General features: G+C 44.5%; 1 protein-coding gene and 1 long non-coding RNA gene across 7 annotated transcripts; both read left to right on the top strand.

The window, feature by feature from the left end:
- Window positions 1-166: 166 nt before the first annotated feature.
- KPNA2 (karyopherin subunit alpha 2) lies at window positions 167-7,288 on the top strand. Of its 4 annotated transcripts, none has more exons than XM_027654678.1 (11): window positions 167-280; window positions 2,280-2,392; window positions 2,488-2,625; window positions 3,052-3,140; window positions 3,652-3,920; window positions 4,882-4,976; window positions 5,066-5,329; window positions 5,941-6,174; window positions 6,258-6,440; window positions 6,548-6,697; window positions 6,808-7,288. In XM_027654678.1, the coding sequence occupies exons 1-11, from the start codon at window positions 229-231 to the stop codon at window positions 6,898-6,900; spliced, it is 1,680 nt and encodes a 559-aa protein (XP_027510479.1). In that variant the 5' UTR covers window positions 167-228; the 3' UTR covers window positions 6,901-7,288. The 4 variants fall into 4 exon arrangements, with proteins under 4 accessions (XP_027510479.1, XP_027510482.1, XP_027510480.1 ...); XM_027654681.1 differs by lacking the exon at window positions 167-280 and adding an exon at window positions 1,428-1,560; XM_027654679.1 differs by lacking the exon at window positions 167-280 and adding an exon at window positions 1,848-1,958.
- A 2,541-nt stretch (window positions 7,289-9,829) lies between these two features.
- Window positions 9,830-18,404, top strand: LOC113952521. 3 transcript variants are annotated; one of them, XR_003529570.1, is made up of 5 exons: window positions 9,830-9,985; window positions 10,768-10,947; window positions 12,000-12,087; window positions 14,142-14,299; window positions 17,800-18,404. It is a non-coding gene; the product is annotated as an uncharacterized LOC113952521 (long non-coding RNA). The 3 variants fall into 3 exon arrangements; XR_003529571.1 differs by lacking the exon at window positions 12,000-12,087 and having other exon boundaries at window positions 9,870-9,985; XR_003529569.1 differs by lacking the exons at window positions 12,000-12,087; window positions 14,142-14,299 and having other exon boundaries at window positions 9,870-9,985.

Raw genomic sequence — 18,404 nt, forward strand, 5'->3', positions numbered from 1 at the left:
CATCCCGTGCCGGCGATCTTCTCTACTACTACTCGGCTTTCTCTACTTAGGGACCCTTCTCCCCTCACAGCTCTCACCCCTCACAGCTCTGTCTCCCCTCACAGCTCTTTTTCTCACCTCACACCCTCTGTAGCCCCATTACCTCAGTCCCACCTTGACCCCTCTCCAGCCTCCCTTCACCTCTGTGCCTAGGTTTCACTGCTCCGCACCCTGCACTGCCCGTGATCCATGACCCAGTGGGATTCCTTCATGCCAACCCTCCGATCCTTCAGGAGAGCAGGTGTTTTACCTCGATTTCTATTTTTGAACTGCCTTTTTTTCTGTCAAAATAGTCCTTTTAAATATCTCCCTTTCTGAGTAACGTGCTTTCTCCTCTGTTGACTCCCTGCTCTTACTTAACTGTTTTTTGTGATTTTCTTTAAAAAGCTCATAAATGTAAGGCCCAAAACCAAAACACTGTGTGAGGTGTCACTGGTAATTCCCCCTCCTCTGCATAAATCCTCCACTGTGTGCACCTACAGACCAGCATAAAGTGGTTTAATGTAATGGTTTAGCACACAGACGTATCAATGTACATCCCTGACACTTCTCTTTGTACTTTATAGGTATATTGAGATGATGGAGTTGCTGTCAGAGTTGGGTTTTTCCCCAGGTTTTATGATTTGAAATAGATCCCCTGTGAAACAGGGTATTCTTTTGTATTCCATCCCTTGTGAGCAGGCCAAACCCATGGGAAACAATCCCAGACCTGTTCCTTTTCAGGCCAAGCCACAAGGGCAGGAATCCTTTCATTATTCCATATGATTTAGTTTTATCTGCCCTGATGGCTGTGGAATTGCCTTCAGCTGCAGCCTCACACCTAAATTTCTGTGCTTCCAGGAGACACAGGGGATAATGGAATCATGGAATCACAGAGTGGGTTGAAAGGGGACCTTAAGGATGATTCAAGTCCATGTACTGCCATGGGTGGGGACACCTTCCACTAGCCCAGGTTGCTCCAACCTGGCCTTGGACACTTGCAGGGATGGGGCAGGCACAGCTTCCTGGGCAACCTGTGCCAGGGTCTCCCCAGCCTCACAGGGAAGAATTCTTCCCAATATCCCATCTAACCCTGGCCTCTGTCAGTGGGAAGCCATTCCCCCTCATCCCGCCACTCCATGCCCTTGTCTCAGGAGCAGCCTGTGGCGCCTGTCGGTCACTGAGGCAGAACCTGGGCCGTGCGCGAGGCAGTGGGTGACTGTGCCCCAAACCCCTTCAGGGGTACAAACACCCCCCTCCCCATTCCGGTCCCGCCGGGCCGGGCGCCGGCACTACAACTCCCGGCGTGCCCCGCGCCCCCTCGCCGCGGCACCGGGGCGTGTGACCACGTGACATCCGGCCGGGCCCGCCCCGTGTACGCGAGGCGAGCTGCTTTCAAACCGGCCAATCAGAGCGCTGCTTTGGCTCGAACTGGCCAATGGCGGCGCGCGGCCGCGGGAAATTTAAACGCCGCGTGGGGCGGCCGGGGCAGTGCCAGCGGCGTGCGGCTCAGGCGGCGGGACCGGCGGCACTGCGGGACAGGTGCGGGCCTGGGCTGGACACCGGGACACGGGTGTGGGCCGGGGGGGCGCGGGCCGTGCGCTGCTCTGTCAGGGAGAGCCGTGCTCCGCCGGTAATCCCTGCCGGGGCTCCCTCCGGAGCCTCTCGTGTCTCTGCTATGCTGACAGAGCTGGTGTATCCTGCTGTATCCTTGTGCGGGCTGTTGCTCCGGCGGGCTTGTGGCCGCAGTGGGTCAGGCCGGGGCTGGCCGAGCGGCAGGGGTTTGCCTCGTTACCCGTGTAGCCGTTACTGTTTGCTGCAGGCTGCACCGGCATAGCGAACGCCCCCGTGCTCGCTGTGCTCCCTCTGCTCACCCGAACGCTCCCTGTTCTCTCCCAGAAGCGTCGGGGTGGTGCCGGGTGGGATCCTGTGCGGCACGAGTACGTGACAGCGAAAAAAGCGTTCAAATAGCATTTAAAAGTGTGTGTGCTCTCTGAGGGAAGAAAGATCTATCTTGCTCCTAAAAATAACGACTCTGACAATATTTGTGGTTGAAAGTGTCTTAACAATGTAAGTGTATCTTCTGCTTCTGTGTTGATGCTAAAGCTTTGCTGTAACGTTGGGCTGTTTAAAGAGGCAGCTGTTGTCCAAGTCAGAGGCTGTTATTGTATCTAATACAAACAAGTGCCTCTCATTCTCGAGTATTGATCTAAATTTGTAATTTACTTAATAAACTTGCTGTTTACTTGCTCTGTTTTCAGGCTTGTCTTTATCTGCTCCTCTCAAAAATCTAGCAAGCAAGATGTCTACTAACGAGAATGCCAATACACCTGCTCGACTGAACAGGTTCAAGAACAAAGGGAAGGACAGCACAGTGAGTATTCTGGGGCAATTAGTGCTTTAGCCAGCCATTATCTCTTTAAACATGAATTGCAAAAGCCAAGAACTTACTCAACGCGTGTCCTTCAGGAAATGAGAAGGCGTCGTATTGAAGTCAATGTGGAGCTGAGGAAAGCTAAGAAAGACGACCAGATGCTTAAAAGAAGAAATGTGAGCACTTTACCAGACGATGCGACTTCTCCCCTTCAGGAAAACAAGGGCAATCAGGTAAGCCCTGGAATGGACACACTTGGAGCCTTTCAATATGAGCTCCTGCAGCCAGGCCAGTGTGAATCCCTTCTTGGAGGGGACAGCACTACTACATGTGCACTAACTACTGAAGTGTCTGTGCTATCAACTCTGATGGAAAGCACTCTTAAATACAGCTGGCTGAAGCTACACTTTAAGCTCAGTGTAACTGGTGTGAAGCACTTGATTAAGAAAGCTTTCAGCAGTTCAGATAACTGCAGGTGAAGCTGTAGCTAACGGGGTTTTGGAATATCACATGGTGGTAATAAGCAAATTGGTTGTAAACTGGGGCACATTTGTGCTATTGTGTAAAAGCCCTCTGTGATCGGGAATACACATTTCTCTCCCAACAAAGCATTAATTGTTGTTTATTATTATTCATTTTATTATTATTTTATTGCACAGGTTTTGGCACACTGGTCAGTTGAAGAAATAGTCAAAGGAGTTAATAGTAATAATATGGAGCTGCAGCTACAGGCTACTCAAGCTGCCAGGTAAGCAGTTAAGAGGGACCTAACTCAGCTGTGCAAACCAGTAACTAGGCAAGGGGAGAGCACTAAGTGGCTGCCATATGCATATTCCACCTTAGAATACTCTGAACGGTAAGATGACTGGGATTTGAAGTATCCCAAGTTTCATTTCTCTTTCCAGATCTAAAATATCCTTTAGCAAGCTTGTGTATTGCTGCAGTGCTGCTTCTGGCAGTCATTAACCTCTGCTGAGAAACCTTCAGCAGTTCAGATGTATTATGACTCTTGCAAGTCTGCTTTATTTCAGTCTGAACAGAACCTCTCAAGTAATAAAGACATGCCAAATTCTATGTTAGCAGTGTCTTAGGAAGCTGGTGTTCAGCTTCTCTGCATTTCTCCTTTATGCTGTGTTGTGTTGCCTTCTCTGAATGTTAAGACAATGCTAAACTTTTTTTTTTAAGCGTGCTTCTTTTAAGACTGTTTTGCTAGCAGAGATCAAGGTAAAATAATGTTTTCTGTTTGCCTTCCTCCCTAGGAAACTCCTCTCAAGAGAGAAGCAGCCCCCAATAGACAACATAATCCGAGCTGGTTTGATTCCCAAGTTCGTGTCCTTCCTGGGCAGAGCAGAGTGCAGCCCCATCCAGTTTGAGTCTGCCTGGGCACTCACCAACATCGCTTCCGGCACCTCAGAGCAAACCAAGGCAGTGGTGGATGGAGGGGCCATTCCAGCCTTCATTTCCCTGCTGGCCTCCCCCCACACCCACATCAGTGAGCAGGCTGTGTGGGCACTGGGGAACATTGCAGGTATGTCCATGTGCTGCACAGCTCTGATTCATCACCCCTGCTGTGCAGGGCTGAGCTGCCTGGGAGCTCTGCCCCTGTGCTGTTCAAGTAATGACATGCTCTGCTCTTCAGAGCAACTCTTTGTCTTCAGACCTGGTGTGAGGTGGCTCATGCAATGCCTGGCAACCTGTGGGTGGCATTGTGGGCATTGCTTCCAGATTTCAGTCCAGGTTTGAGAGATCTTTAAATGTGTTACAACACAAACCTTTTTCGTGTCTCTCACTTAATGTTTTTGTGATTTATCAATGAGCTGTGCTCTGTGTGTTGACTGGAAGGGGGAAGGGAGGAAGCAGGTGACTCATAATTGTGTATGTGATGGCCAATATTCCTTGCTTTGAAACAGCTGCTTGCTGGTGGGGAAAGTATTTATATCCTGAAGTTTCTCATGCTCCTTTCAAGATTACTTGATCTGCCAGCATTGGATCCATTCTTCAAAAATATAGTCAAAATAAATAATGTAGTTAAATATTGTATTTGCTGTGTTGTGGTCCAACAGCTGTGCCTTACAGACAACAGTGAATCCTCACACAGAGAAAATGAGCTTGATTAAAAACCACATTTGATTGTAGCAGTCAATCATGCAACAGATGATTATAATGCATTTCAAGTCCCATATTGTGGGGGAAGCTCTGATCTAGTGGTAGGGCTGAGGTATGTTTCCAAATAACTTAACAGAGATTTACATGTTTATGAACTCCTAAGAAAAGATGTATAGAAAACATTACAGAAAAAAATTAAGCTCAGTGGCTTGATTAGAAAAACACATACTTGTCACGTGACTTAACCATGGCAGCAGTCCCTTTGTCCTCTTATTTCTTCTAGCCTTTCTGAAGCAGAAGAACTAATCCTCTAACACATAATGACTGTGTGCACATGTCCCTCTGTTCTGGTCTTCACTTGGCTGTTTTTCTTGTTTTCCCAGGGGATGGCTCTGCCTACAGAGATCTGGTTATTAAATACGGTGCAATTGAGCCGCTGCTGAGTCTCCTCGCTGTTCCTGACCTCTCCTCCCTGGCTGTAAGTGTGCACTGGGGTTCACATTACAATTACTAAGTGAGTAAAAGCAAATTAAACCATTTCTAACCCTTTTATTTCAACCCCTGCAGTCGGGATATCTGCGCAACGTTACCTGGACCCTCTCAAACCTGTGTCGCAACAAGAACCCTGCCCCTCCCATCGAAGCCATCCAGCAGATCCTGCCCACCCTGGTCCGCCTCCTGCACCACGACGACCCCGAGGTGCTGGCAGACACCTGCTGGGCCATTTCCTACCTAACAGACGGTTCCAATGACAGGATAGAAGTTGTTGTGAAAACCGGGTTGGTGCCACAACTTGTGAGACTCCTGGGGTGTAGTGAACTGCCAATAATGGTAAGTTATTGGATGTGCAGGTTGCTGTTGCTTTCTTTGAATCGTGGATAAAACAAGTAGCATCCCCATAACTGAATGATTCCTTTCATACATAAGTCAGATCCTTGTTCTGGGTTTTGCATTGGTAAGACTTGAATTCTGCCTTAAGTAGAGACTGCTCCACACAAGGCAGCCAGCTTTGTGGTGGTGACTATCAAACTGCTTTCTGTAATCATGGATTTAACTCACAGCCCAGCACAGCAGTCAACATTCTTTAAAGCTTGCCTTTAAACTGCTGTTGCAAATCCAACTTCTAGGGACAGTGTTTACAAGTGGGCTCTGTGCACGCTGTAATTACAGTATAATAAAGCTGCATTAGTACTTAGCAGGTAGTTTTCCTGAGCTCTGTCCTGGGTGGTTGTTTGCAGATTGGCCTTGGAAGGTGTGCAGTCTTAGCATCCTTAATGTCTGCCTGTGTAATGCTAACTAGGAACCTGAAACTCCTTGTACAGAGCATATCATCTGTTGACTGGGAAGGTTAGAGTGGATGGGCAACAAGTATGGCTGTATCTGGTATAATATAATCTGGTTTTGAATGAGTTTCCTAAGTACTACATTTGTCTTCGTTTCAGACTCCTTCATTAAGAGCCATAGGAAATATTGTCACTGGTACTGATGAGCAGACACAGCTTGTTATTGACTCAGGAGCACTTGCTGTCTTTCCAAGTCTCCTTTCCCACCATAAAAACAACATTCAGAAAGAAGCAGCCTGGACCATGTCCAACATCACTGCAGGGCGTCAGGATCAGATCCAGCGAGTGGTGGACCACGGCCTGGTGCCTTATCTCATTGGCATTCTGAGGAAGGTAAGCAAAACCTATATTTACCATTTCTAGGCTTTTTCTCTTACTACTGTCTGTGTTCAAACGCTCTGCTTTTACCTCTGCAGGGGGATTTCAAGTCTCAGAAGGAAGCTGTGTGGGCTGTGACGAACTACACAAGCGGTGGGACAATTGACCAGATCGTGTATCTTGTTCAGGCCGGTGTTCTTGAACCACTACTGAATCTTCTCACAACTAAGGACAGCAAAACTGTGCTGGTTATCCTGGATGCTGTTTCCAATATCTTCTTGGTATGTGGGTGCAGTATACTTGATTGTTGTCCAAGCTGTTGCTATTGGCTCTCCAGTAGTGCTGCCACACATCCTTCCCAGGGTGATTCCATGCTATTCTCTCACAGGCTGCTGAGAAGATTAATGAGACTGAAAAGCTTTGCCTCATGATTGAGGAGTGTGGGGGTCTAGACAAAATTGAAGCTCTTCAGTCACATGAAAATGAACAAGTGTACAGAGCCTCATCCACCATCATTGAGAAATATTTCTCAGCAGAAGTAAGTGGCTGCAGGGTTGGTTTTTTTTTCCACTTTCATTTTCTATTTTAGCACTGACTACTAGGTTAAAATGCTACTGCTATTTCAACACTCTCTTCTTTTCCTTCTAGGAGGAGGAAGACCAGAATGTTGTACCAGACTCTACTGCTGACAGCTACACTTTCCAAATCCAGGGCAACACCCCCAATTCTTTCAACTTCTAGATCTTGTAGATACTGCAGCCACCTATAAGTGGTTTTAGCACATAAATGACTGCCACCTCTTTGTCTTAATAATTCCTCTTGTTTTTACTGCCTTTTCTGTGTCCTGTAGCACTTTATCCAACTGAAACATACTTGAACAGTTCAAACTATATATGTCTGTGAATTCCCAACTGTAAATGTCCTTCTCTGAGGTCTGCTTGTAAATACTTCCTCTTTCTGTCCTTGTCAGGGGTAAGAATGCAAGCTGAGCAATACAGGCCTCTCACAGAGCACGAGCCACCACTCTGCAGGCCTCTAACCTTCTACCTGACCTGTTGCTGTACAACACACAACAGGCTTTTAAAGAGGATTTACTTGAAGTTCAATAAAGTGTTATCAGTACATCCAATTCAGCTGTGTCACTTGCTCTTTCAAAGGCTGATTGTGACAGGGTAAGTAAAATTGGTCAAAAGCAGATAATGGCATGAAGGCAAGTCTAAACTGTGAGAGATTCAATGCTGAAGATGGTGGGTTTAGAACAGCTTGGGCACCCCAAGCTCTGACTTCTACATACACCTGCCTTCTATTACTGCAGGACCAAGGAATTGCTGCTTCTCTCCAGATATTTCCTATAGAAATTTGATTCATCTTACCGTGTTCATAACTGAGCTAAATTAGCTTCTGCCTTTTGGAGAAATATTTAAAGACCAGAAGTGCTACTTAACTGCAGGTAATAGTGTGGAGGAGGGGTAAGTACAGCAGTTTAACCAATTGTACAGATCTTCAGGATAGAGCTAAGGAAGGACTTTGAAGCTGTTTCCTGCTCTAGAGGGCAAAAATTATGGTATTTTCTTGGAATTCGTTGTCCCTTCATTTCTAAAATCATTACTCACAGGAACCCATTCTCTCTCTAGAGGTGGTTGTGCAAGGTGGGTGGTGAGTGGAGAGAAAGAACTGTAGTTTTGTTTTCCAGCTTTTTGGAAAAACTTGGATTTGAGCTATTTAACTGGAATCTCCCAGGAGTCAAATGCATTAGAATAACTGTATTGTCTCAGCTCTCTGAGCTTCTTTAGCTCCAATGATGGTGCAGGAGAGGTCAGAGTTCAGGGGTAGATGTTTTATAGGCATGACTTAATTGGACCATAGCATGCAATTTTATTAATGAAAGGTAGGGGGGGGAAACCTAATATGGAGGCATTTCTCCCAGAATTCCCATTGGCTTTGCTTCTGCCTTGATGCAGGAGGGGAATAAAAACCCCAAATACAAAACAAAAACCCCTTTTATTCTCCTAAATGGACCTGATGACAGAATCTGCTTTTGTCTTGTGCATTAGTCACCTATTCAGTGCTTCCAAGTCTGTTTTGAGGTACACAAGCATAAAAAAGTGGATCTGGGTGTAACTCTTTGGCAATCCATGTAGGATCAGCTGTGCTTCACCTGATTCATTCCTGTGTACTGCTAACAAAGATTTCTTTTGAGTTACTGTGGATGGTGTCACTCCTGTTTTCATTAGTGTGGGGCAGATCTATCCTCTCCCCCAACTTGCTCCCTATCCCACACTTGCTGGCAAATGGTTCCCTCCCCAACTGGAGGCTGGTGATGACATCTGGACCATGTGCCCTCTGTGGATCTTGGCTTTTGTTGGAGTGTGACAATGTTACAAAGGGCAGCAGATCATTTGTCTGCATATTCAGTCATATATAGATGTCTTTGTTAGCAGCAGTAGGGGTTTGTGCAGGGCCATCACTTGTGAGTCACTGCCCTGATGATAGTTCTGCTGGGCTATTTAGGGTGTGATCCTCCATCCAGCTCAGAGGGCGGCCTTGGTGACACACACGGGGGTTGCAGATTTTACCTGTCACAAAGGAGACTGCCTTGTAAAAACCCCACTATCCTGGACTGATTAATAGTGATCTTTGTACTTTGGACTGTATCATGTTAACTGTTTTTCTTTACACCCAAAAAAAGCTGCAGCTGTCTCTAAAGAGGTGGAACTGTGGCTGTGGGGTGTTCCCAGCCCTGCCAGGCCCCTGTACTGAGGGATGAGCTGCAGGTGGCCCCCAGAACCTCTGGAAGCAGCTGGACAGTGCCAAACAGAGGCGAATGGTCTGACACCACAGATACTGCAGCATCTTTGGGACTAGGGTTGGGTATTTACACAAGTACTGCTAAGGGGGAAGATCCACCTTCCTTGCAATGCTCAAGCCTTTAATGTTCTGAGAGGAAAAACCCCAGTGAAATCAAATAGGGCATCTACACATCTGCCATGAAGCCTCCTCTGTCTTTTCTTTGTTGTCAAACCTCCAGCCCTGACCTAAAACCATCGGTTGTAAAATCGTGATTTTCTGTGTAACTGTAGGGAACTGAAAGAATTAACCTATAGAAAACAAATTGTGCAAAGTCAGCTTTAATCTGTGAATCGTTCCTTCCCCCCCGCTTCGTGTTTGTGGGTTCATACGGGCAATGACACAATGGCTTGTGAATTCGGAATTCCGAATTTTTGCAACTGTAGAACACGGCCTGTGCCGGCAGAGGGCGGTGCCGGCGCCTCCCAGTCCCGTTTGCTGCTGGATGAGGTGGGATAATCCCGCCTGGAATACTCAGGTGGGATCTGCTCCCTTTTCCTGTTAAAAACACCGAGATAAAATCTTTGTAGTCACACAAACACCTATGTGCTAACTTCCAAATACTTAACCAGTTTAAATATTGAATATAAGATACAACCTTTTAAAATCCCCTTTAAATTCAGGGTACTGTTACTTTAAAACCCCAATCCTTGATTTAATTGCTCTTTAGCATATGTGCAGTAGCTTTGGCTTTTCTATCTCTGTGTGTATGTATCTGAGAATGCAGAACACTTGTTCAATAGTATTATCTCCTTTTTTTCCCCCCTGAATTAATTGTTTCAGATTTATCTAATATATTGAGTTAAGAATAGAACATTGCAAATTCTTCTCCAGATGCCTGACAGCTCAGTGGCTTAATAATTAACTTTCTGGGGACTGAGACACTGTTTTTATCCAAGAAAAATGTATTCAGCCTGTCCACCAATGAGCCCTGCTGGCAGCACCAATTTCCACAAGCAACAATCTACAGTGATTATGAGTAAGTGACTGGAGTGAGTCATTCCTTATTCTAAGAAAATGCAAACTATTTCTGAGGTTGGGATCACAGTCACCCATGAGGCTGCATCTCGAGCTTTAAAAAAGTGGTAGGAGCAAAAAAAGGAGAGGAGAATTACTGTAGCTCCTGGTTCTTAGTTTCTTTGGTTTGGGGGTTTTTTTGGTCAGATTTAAGAACTTGTGTCCTCTTCCATTTGTCAAATATCTAATTCAGGACAAGGGCTGAAATAAATGTCTGGTGGCCTGTGTGTCAGTCTGCCAACTCCTCTGTGCTGAGAGCAACAACAACAGACCCCTGCTGACATCAACTGCCTTGGAATGCAGTTGTTGCTAATGCTGCTTTATCTGTGGAGGGATGGCAAGATTTTAGTCTGAGATCTCAAACGTAACCACCTCTGAAACTCTGATGCCAGCAGATGCTCCTGGGTGATTGCTTCCACTTGCTGTTCCCAAAGGTGCCAGGCTTTGGAAGAAGGGCAGAGGCTTTGCAGTCCTGTAGTTCAGTAGCAAGTCTGTTCATCCACTAGAGGAAGAACAGTTTAAACAGTTAAACTGTTTAAGCCAGAAATGGTTAAATTAGCAGAAATGAGACTGAAATATTCTCTTAAGCAAAGCTGCTTCCTGCTATTCTATCCAGAATGATTTAAATTGCACAGAACTACGGGAATACCAGCAAAAAAGGAACAGCTGTAAGTTTGCAGGAGGAGGAATTCACTAGCCAACAACATTTCACAGCTCTCTCCTGCTCCTAAATTTATTTTACAGCAGAGCAAACTGAGACATAAAGTTATCCACAGGCGTTCAGAAAGTAGCTGGCAGAATTCACCTGGAGCCTGGGAATCCTGATGTCCATTCCTCCAGTTAACCCACAGCACCTCTGGTCACAGTTATCGTTTTCCTGACTATAGGATTATCCCAGGAGTATTGAAGCTCTTCTATGATAAGGTACAACATAGACTTATGTACAGTCTAAACTTTGGAAGAGTGTGCAATTTGGAGAAGAAGCACTGTTAGTCAAAACAGAAGTAATTAATGAAGGTTAATTGTGTCTGGTGATATTTGACCTATAATGGAAAACGTTGGGATTTTCACTTAAAACCTAATAGGAAACACATTAACCCTTTGGCCTTCAGAGGAACACAACAGGAGAAAAGTCTAGCAGGGAATTAGGGGACCCCTCCTCAGGTTGGGAGGGGTGTAATTCAGGCAACTGGAAATTTCAGAAAACTTCAGAATTTCAGCTACAGGTGTGCAAAGTTGTTCACTGAATGTTTGGAAAATCTCATTGATCCAGGGAATGGCACTGACATGAGTTAGGTAGAAACTCCTGTGTGGACACAGCTAAGAGAGAATTGATTTGCTGGGAGTCTTCGTAGCACTTCCTCTGGATTAGGGGTCACTGGATTCCTGTTTCTGACTGCAGAGCACTGTCTGTCTCAGACTGGCTCCAGGAAATGGATGCTATTCCGCAGAAGCCAGAAGATTTCGTGGAAGAGCTGTGGCCTGTTTCCAGGTTGCAGTTCACCCACTGCCCTGGGGAGTGTCATTAGTGGGAGGGAAGTGGAGTTGGGATTTAAAGGCACGAGGAGAGGAAAGAAAAATGACAGCAGGATGGAGAAAAATCCTGTCAGTCCTTACTAAGGATTGACACTTGCTTGACCACATTAAAATGTTGTGCTGATCATCTAAATAAAACAGTGGGCCAGCTCCAGAAGTGATGTGTAAATCACGGATCAGGGAGGGACTGACACACTGAAAGCAAAATCGATGGCACTGGTTTCACTGGGGAGGAGGTTGGAGCAACCTATGAGCTCAACAAAAGAGGTGCAGTGTAGTGAGGAATTGTTCTCCTTTATTTCCTATCTCTCTCTAATTTGCATTGCAATGTGAAATGGAAATCATGGGGTCATCTTTTAAAGGTCATCTTTTATATATCTATAAGTCACATAAATACATATAAAAGAGTGGAAAGCTGCCTAATTTGTTCTCTGTTCCAGGTTGCTTTGTGTGCAGGTTCACAGTGGTGAAATAGCTGTACCAGCAGGAGTGTGTAACAGTGCTCCGTGGACATGTGGAAGACTGGAGGTACAAAGTTATCAGAAAATCTTGAGAAATCTCCAAAGCACATTTCCACCGTCCCAATCACTTCATTTTTACCCACTATATGAAACAGATGTAAAAATAGCTCTTTCATCAGTGGATTGCTACACATATTTGGGCTGCAGAGGCTCAATTCTGTTCAAAGCAACGCTGTGAAATCATTTGCAGAATGTGCTGTTAATCAGAAGCAGCAATTTAATGTTACGTATCCGTCTCTCCTCCTACCCCCAGCTCCCCTTCCCAGTTCTGAGCAGGAAACGACACTTGGATGGAGCTCAGCACTCTGACTTTCTGGATAGACTCTCTAGGAATGAGGAGGGACTTGAATTCTCTCCATATGTCATTTCCTTTCCCCTAATGGCTAAAAAAAAAAACCCCATTGCTGCAGTTCATATAACTTACAATAGAGAGAACATTCCCAATACAGGGAAATCAGGGCAGGGGGATGGGGCAGACAGGACATCCACATTCCACTTCTGAAGAACTGCTTTGGAAAGTTGGACTTGAACTGAGCAGGAATTTTTCTTCCTTGTAGAAATATTGTTTTATGTAGTTCCTAAAATTGAAGCTATTACCCATCTGTACCTAAGAGTATATCAACACCTGCAGTCTGGGGCCAGACATGGATTAGGGAAGGAAAACATAAGTAGAGGGGGAATGGTAACAACTTTACAAGATGTAAATGAAGTCAGAAAGGAAAAACAGAGGGAATTGAGGAAGCCTAACAATGGGGATCTAATAATTTATGAAAAAAAAAAAAAACCACAATTTTAACAGCAAATTTTCATAGGAATTACTTTAAAAAAAATTAGCTTAGCCCAGTCCTGCAACCAGCTTTTGTCCAGACTACCTTTAAAAACTTTTCTGTTTGGTACAACCAAGAGCATCTGCAGATATCCCACAGTGCTGCAGAACACAAAACTCAATCTGCTGTGTTGCACAGTGGATTTGCAGTTGTCAACAGAGTTCAGTGTGCTGTAGTTACAGACAGAAAAAATACCCCAGGAACAAACATGACAGGAAAAAAACCCAAGAAAAGCCATTTTAACTAAATGGAAAGTTTACTTCCTCATAACCAGCCCACTGTGTATTAGACCCAAATTGGAACATAATGTCTTTCTAGCAACATAATCCAAATGTTTGTTAAATTTGTAGCAACCAAAGTGTGCAATAAGCTTTGCAGAACAAATGAGAGACGACATCTACTCAAAGAAACCCTAAATTTTGCCCTCAGTGAATGAGTTACATGTGCACAGAGGGGCTGGATGTGTCTGCTTGCAGGATGATTGTATTTGATTATATCAGATCTTTCATTAGACACATTGCCTAATTAGACATGTTGCCCCTGAATTCTACTGCTAAAAAGAAAAGGAGAAATCCACCTTTCTTCCAGTTCTATTTTAAAGGGTTTCAAGTGTAGAATAAAAGACTGATTCAAGACACATGGTGACAGATTTTGCTTTAGGTTACTTTTAGCACTTCACTAGACCCGCTAACCTACTTAAATACCTGTGCTGTTCTTATCTGGCATGAAACCTTGCTTTGTAATTTCTAGTATGAAATATTTCAGAGGTATTTTTAGAGAAAACTTTATCTTAAATCCTCCCACATTGATTTCACAGTGGACTCAGTGGTGATTGTTAAAAGAAAGCACAAAAGAAGCCAGTACAGCCTGTGGACAGGTTAAGTATTTCTGCACTTCAGAAAGTATTAGGAATTAGTGGGGTTTTTTTAAAAGAGAGATTGCTGTGTTTATTGAACCTGCAAACGCTGTTGTGTCATGACTGAGCATATTTATGGATTTAGTTTTCATGTGGCATGTTTATAAATGTCTCCAGAATTCATGTAAGGCAAAGCAGAGTGTTTCCAAAGCTGGATAGTCTTGGCTCCTTTCAGCAATTCCCAGAACTGTGGGGAGATGTGGTTTGCACAGTCTGGGACAGCTCATCTGACTCTGAGTGGCTGCTTCCCCATGGCAGAAAATAACCATCCCATGGGGTTAAGGCTTTGTGAGCTATTTTTGTCTTTGAACCTTGCAGATTCAGCTACCTGTAGAAGTACGTGATATTGCCATAATTTGATAAGTTTCCTGGAATTAATCTTGCCTCTTGAATGGAAACCTTTGGAAGCAACTTGTATGAGACACATGGAAAAACTTCCACTGGCTTGAAGAAGCAGAGAAAATCAGCACTACCAGGTGAGGGCTGCTTTAAGTGACTTGTACTGCCCCAAGATGCTTTCTCTGCAAACATTATATGGCCAGAGGAGTCTGCTGCTTATGTGTATCTGCATTTATCTCTGACAGCCACAGTCCCTGCAACAGATTGGAATGAGATAATTTAGTCCTCTTAAACCTCATCATAACCCCTGACATGTGGAATTCTGTAAAGCTGGAAATGTTAATCCCTGAATATTTAGATAAGTAACGATGGCCAATGAGAACCAGCTAATTGTGCCAAAGTATTAAGGCTTATCAGATAATGCTCTAGGGTTTTTGGGGAGCCAGGAAAGCATCTCTGCTTTCCATGGCTGCATGGATGGAAGGTGCATCACAACATTTTTTACTTCTTCCAAAGCATTAAATAGTGGCTGTGGCCCAAGCAGGGTGTTAGTTGGACAAGAGGCTGGTTTAAGAAGGCAGCTAATTCCAGAGTATCACTGTTGATCAGGTACCTGAGGGGTGAGTTTACAGCAGCAGGACTGAGTCAGCTCCTGGCACCCCTTGCTCTCTGCATCACCACCATAATTAAAACTCAGAGAGACAGTATAGGACATTTTACAGCTCATCTCTGGCAGACCACAAAGTCATAATTTCAAACTGATGCTGGGCCATGGGGGATAAGAAAGATTAGAGAAGGTTTGATATTCCTTTAATGGCTAAATAATATGGCTTGGTCAAAAACAGTGCTGTCAACTCTCCTAAATACTTGTTTGGGCTGAGAGTCTTCCCAACATTTGTCTGAGCTGTGTTCCACTGGGACAACACACACTATGTCCAGTTGAATCAGGCACTTTCTGCAGACAGATGTTGTAGTACAGCAGTGAAGCAAATTCTTGGTCCATGTCACTCAGAGGAGACTGTCTCCAACTGTCATGTCCTATAAGGTCTTTTAGGAACCTCCTTGTAGCAGCCCAGTAAACCTAAGGATGAGATTCTCCAGTTGCTTCCGTCACAAAGCAGCATGAGAAAGTTCTGCAGAGCAATTGCACAAGGGAACGTGTGGTTCCTCAAGAAACCTTGGCAATTTCAGTTGGAATATTTAGCACGTTGTTCTCAAAGCACTTGACAAAGTCTATTCATGTTGTGTTCAATGCCTGTCTCTAAAATCTGCCTTTTCTTCTTCTAAAATTGCACTGGGATAGCACTGTCCTGCAGGACATGATGAGGAAACAACGTGGCTAAAGGGACTGCATGGAATATCTGTGCATCAGTTACTAATCCGTTCTGGATGGATGGACTTAGAAGTTATCTTAGTGACTAACCACTGGAAAATCCTGTGATATGGGAGCTCATGCATTTTTCTGTAGCCACAGCTGCAGTCATTTCCCTTCAGAGACACATCATTTCCCCAAGACACATCCTGTCTCAGAGGGCCATGGTGTCTCTGCTCCAAGCTCTGTCCCCTGTCGCAGGAGCCAGAGTATGGGTGGAGATTTCCTTCCTAGTTTCTTCTCCTGAAAAGCTTCATCTCCAGCTCCAGCTTGAGAAATGGATTGAATCTTGACCTCTTGCATAAACATTGTCTCTGCGTGCCAAAGGGAGCCTTAGTGAGAACCAGAGCCCCTGTCTAGACATGTTTCTTCATCCCAGAACTCCGATAGGTATGTCTTCCACTGCGGGTTAACTCTCCTGGTCTCACAGCAGCCACAGGGCCAGAGTAAAACCAGACTTTTAAACATGTGCATCTCAGTGCTTTAGTGCAGTTTGTTCTGTTCACCAGCAGTGCAGACAATGCTCCAGTCTGACAATTTTCATAATCTGCAAAGGGAAAAAAGGAATCTTGTACAAAGGGAAACTTTCTGTTCCCAGTCTTTATTCCTGAAATGCAGGAGCACTTTATACGTGACCGCAGTGGGGTTTGATCCTTTTGTACAGGGAAGGCAGCAGAAAAGGCAGCCCCACAGAGGACAGAATTCCATTCAGGAACAGGACAAAAATGGGATGGATCTGCAATGAGTTTAGGAAGTACTTTAGCGATGGTGAGAAGTTATGACTGGCTTAGAGAAGGCTTAGAATGAAAACCTGTGCCAAAGAGGCAGACAGGGAGAACAATGCCCATTGCAAGCAAAGGTGTTGATGGAGCAGGAATGCCTTGAAAGGGAATGAGTTAATCAGGCAAATGAAGAAAGAGGCAGGGAACACTGGTGGTAAAAATGTTTATCATTCTTCAAAATTTTTTAAAGAATTTATATCTTGTTTTTGCCACATTAACAAAGCTTTTCAAAAAATATGATAAGAAAGGGGAAATAATTTTGTAAATATTTCAAATGTATTTATTTTTAAATTAAATTGAACCTGCTAGATATATAAATCTTCATGGGGTTGCTTAGGTGTATTCTGCTGTAACACTTCTCAGAACTACACCATTAGGTGGCAAAATAGGCATTTAGCATTAACAGTTGCACATACAATGGAAAGACATTGTAGAGAAAAAGAAAATGGAAGTGTAATTCTCTTCTGATCAATTAATCTTTAGCTCCATGATCTCTAGGGGTGGTGTCTATATAATTTCAACCATGACAGGCTCTGGGAAATTTTAGTAAATGAAGACAAGGAGAATGAAATACAATCCAGTTAATTTTAAATATCTTTATTTTTAAAGACTGCCTCAGGAAAATAGTTTTAATTGTTCAATTTACTCACAAAAGCTTAATAATAGGGGCAGAACTCTCTTGCTCTCTTGATAACATTACAGAAGCTGGGGAAGAATGTGATATAACACCAGCCAGCTCTTGTTACTGCTGAAGGAATGTGCTGTGATTAAACCTCTATACAGAAAGAAATGGAATGTAATTCTTAAACGTTGATTTGCTTTGAACACATACCACATGCTGAGCAACGAGTTTCCAGTATATTCTTCAGTTTCTAAAGGTGGGGAAGACCTCACCTCCAAAAAATTAACTACTCCAAAAAATTCCTCTTCTGGAAATGAACAATACCTGGTTGAAGGTGTTTATTCACATTTCCCAGTGTCCAAACCCACTAAATCCTTTGAGGACTATCTGTGAGTGCAAAACCTCCTTTTTCTTCCTCTTGGGAAATTCAAGAAATCAAAGCTCTTTTTTTTTTTATGCAGCCATAGAAAAAATTTTTGTATTTCTAAACACTTTTTCAGAAGTTTCACTCATGGGACACCAGCTATCACCTTATTTTGTTCTCATGGACTCCTCAACAGCCCTGTTGGTGTCCTAAAGATGCCTGAGCTTGCCCCTTCTCTGTGTTTCCTCCAATCCTTTAGATGGAGCCTCAGCTGTGAACTCCTGGCTGAGGAAGGCTGGATGGAATTCCCTCCTGAGCCCGGCAGCAAGGCTGTTATCCAACAGTGAGCTGTGGGGTGATGCAAGGCACTCCCATCCCTCTGGATCCCAGCTAGCTACCTCAGCTTGAAAGGATTTGTTGTTCAGTGATATCAGCCTGGAGTGAAACCTGGAGCACTTGTCAGCAGCTAATGATGGTTTTTGTTTGCCCTCTCACAGGATCTCACAGGATGAAACCTCCTCTCACCCCTGGAATGGAAGTGCATAAACACAAAATTCACCGTAAGCTCTTGGCTTCTGAAACCTAAAGCAGGATCAGCAACATATTGCTTAATTTGAGAGTATTTTGAGAACTTGGGGGACAGCACTGGCACAAGAACCTGTGGATCATGACATTCCTGTGGAATTCCCTTGGGAAAGCAGCGCTTTGAACCATCAGGTGCTGTCAGCATCTTTGGTCCCCCACATTTGCTGCAGTTCCTGGTGCTTTGAGAGGCTTCCTGACCTCTGCTCACTGCAGATCTTGCACTGAATCCCTCATGGAGCTGCTCATCTCAAATCCTGCTTGGCACTTCTACTAAGGGAAGGGGAGCAATGGGTAAAAATCCTCGTTTCCCCACAGGATTGGGACACAAAAATCAGTGGGACACCCAAGGCACTGTCATTGTAGTGCTGATACAAAGAGAGAAGGGGAAAGTGAACTCTTTGCATCTGGTGCATCTGTCTGTCCAAGTGCAGCCTGACCTAGGTGGTTCTACCCCTGTTAGGACCCAGTCCTGACCTAACTGGGACACAGACCTGCCTGCTGGGCTGACGAGAGCTGG

This window comes from Corapipo altera, unplaced genomic scaffold, assembly GCF_003945725.1.
Source record: "Corapipo altera isolate COAL_440 unplaced genomic scaffold, ASM394572v1 343, whole genome shotgun sequence".
NCBI lineage: Eukaryota > Metazoa > Chordata > Aves > Passeriformes > Pipridae > Corapipo > Corapipo altera.

What these genes read in the sequence shown, in the direction of transcription:
- KPNA2 (XM_027654678.1), top strand. Translation starts at nt 229, where the DNA reads ATGACCCAGTGGGATTCCTTCATGCCAACCCTCCGATCCTTCAGGAGA. An exon ending in CAGGCTACTCAAGCTGCCAG is followed by an intron (nt 3,141 to 3,651) that starts GTAAGCAGTTAA and finishes CTTCCTCCCTAG; the next exon opens with GAAACTCCTCTCAAGAGAGA. An exon ending in CTGACCTCTCCTCCCTGGCT is followed by an intron (nt 4,977 to 5,065) that starts GTAAGTGTGCAC and finishes CAACCCCTGCAG; the next exon opens with TCGGGATATCTGCGCAACGT.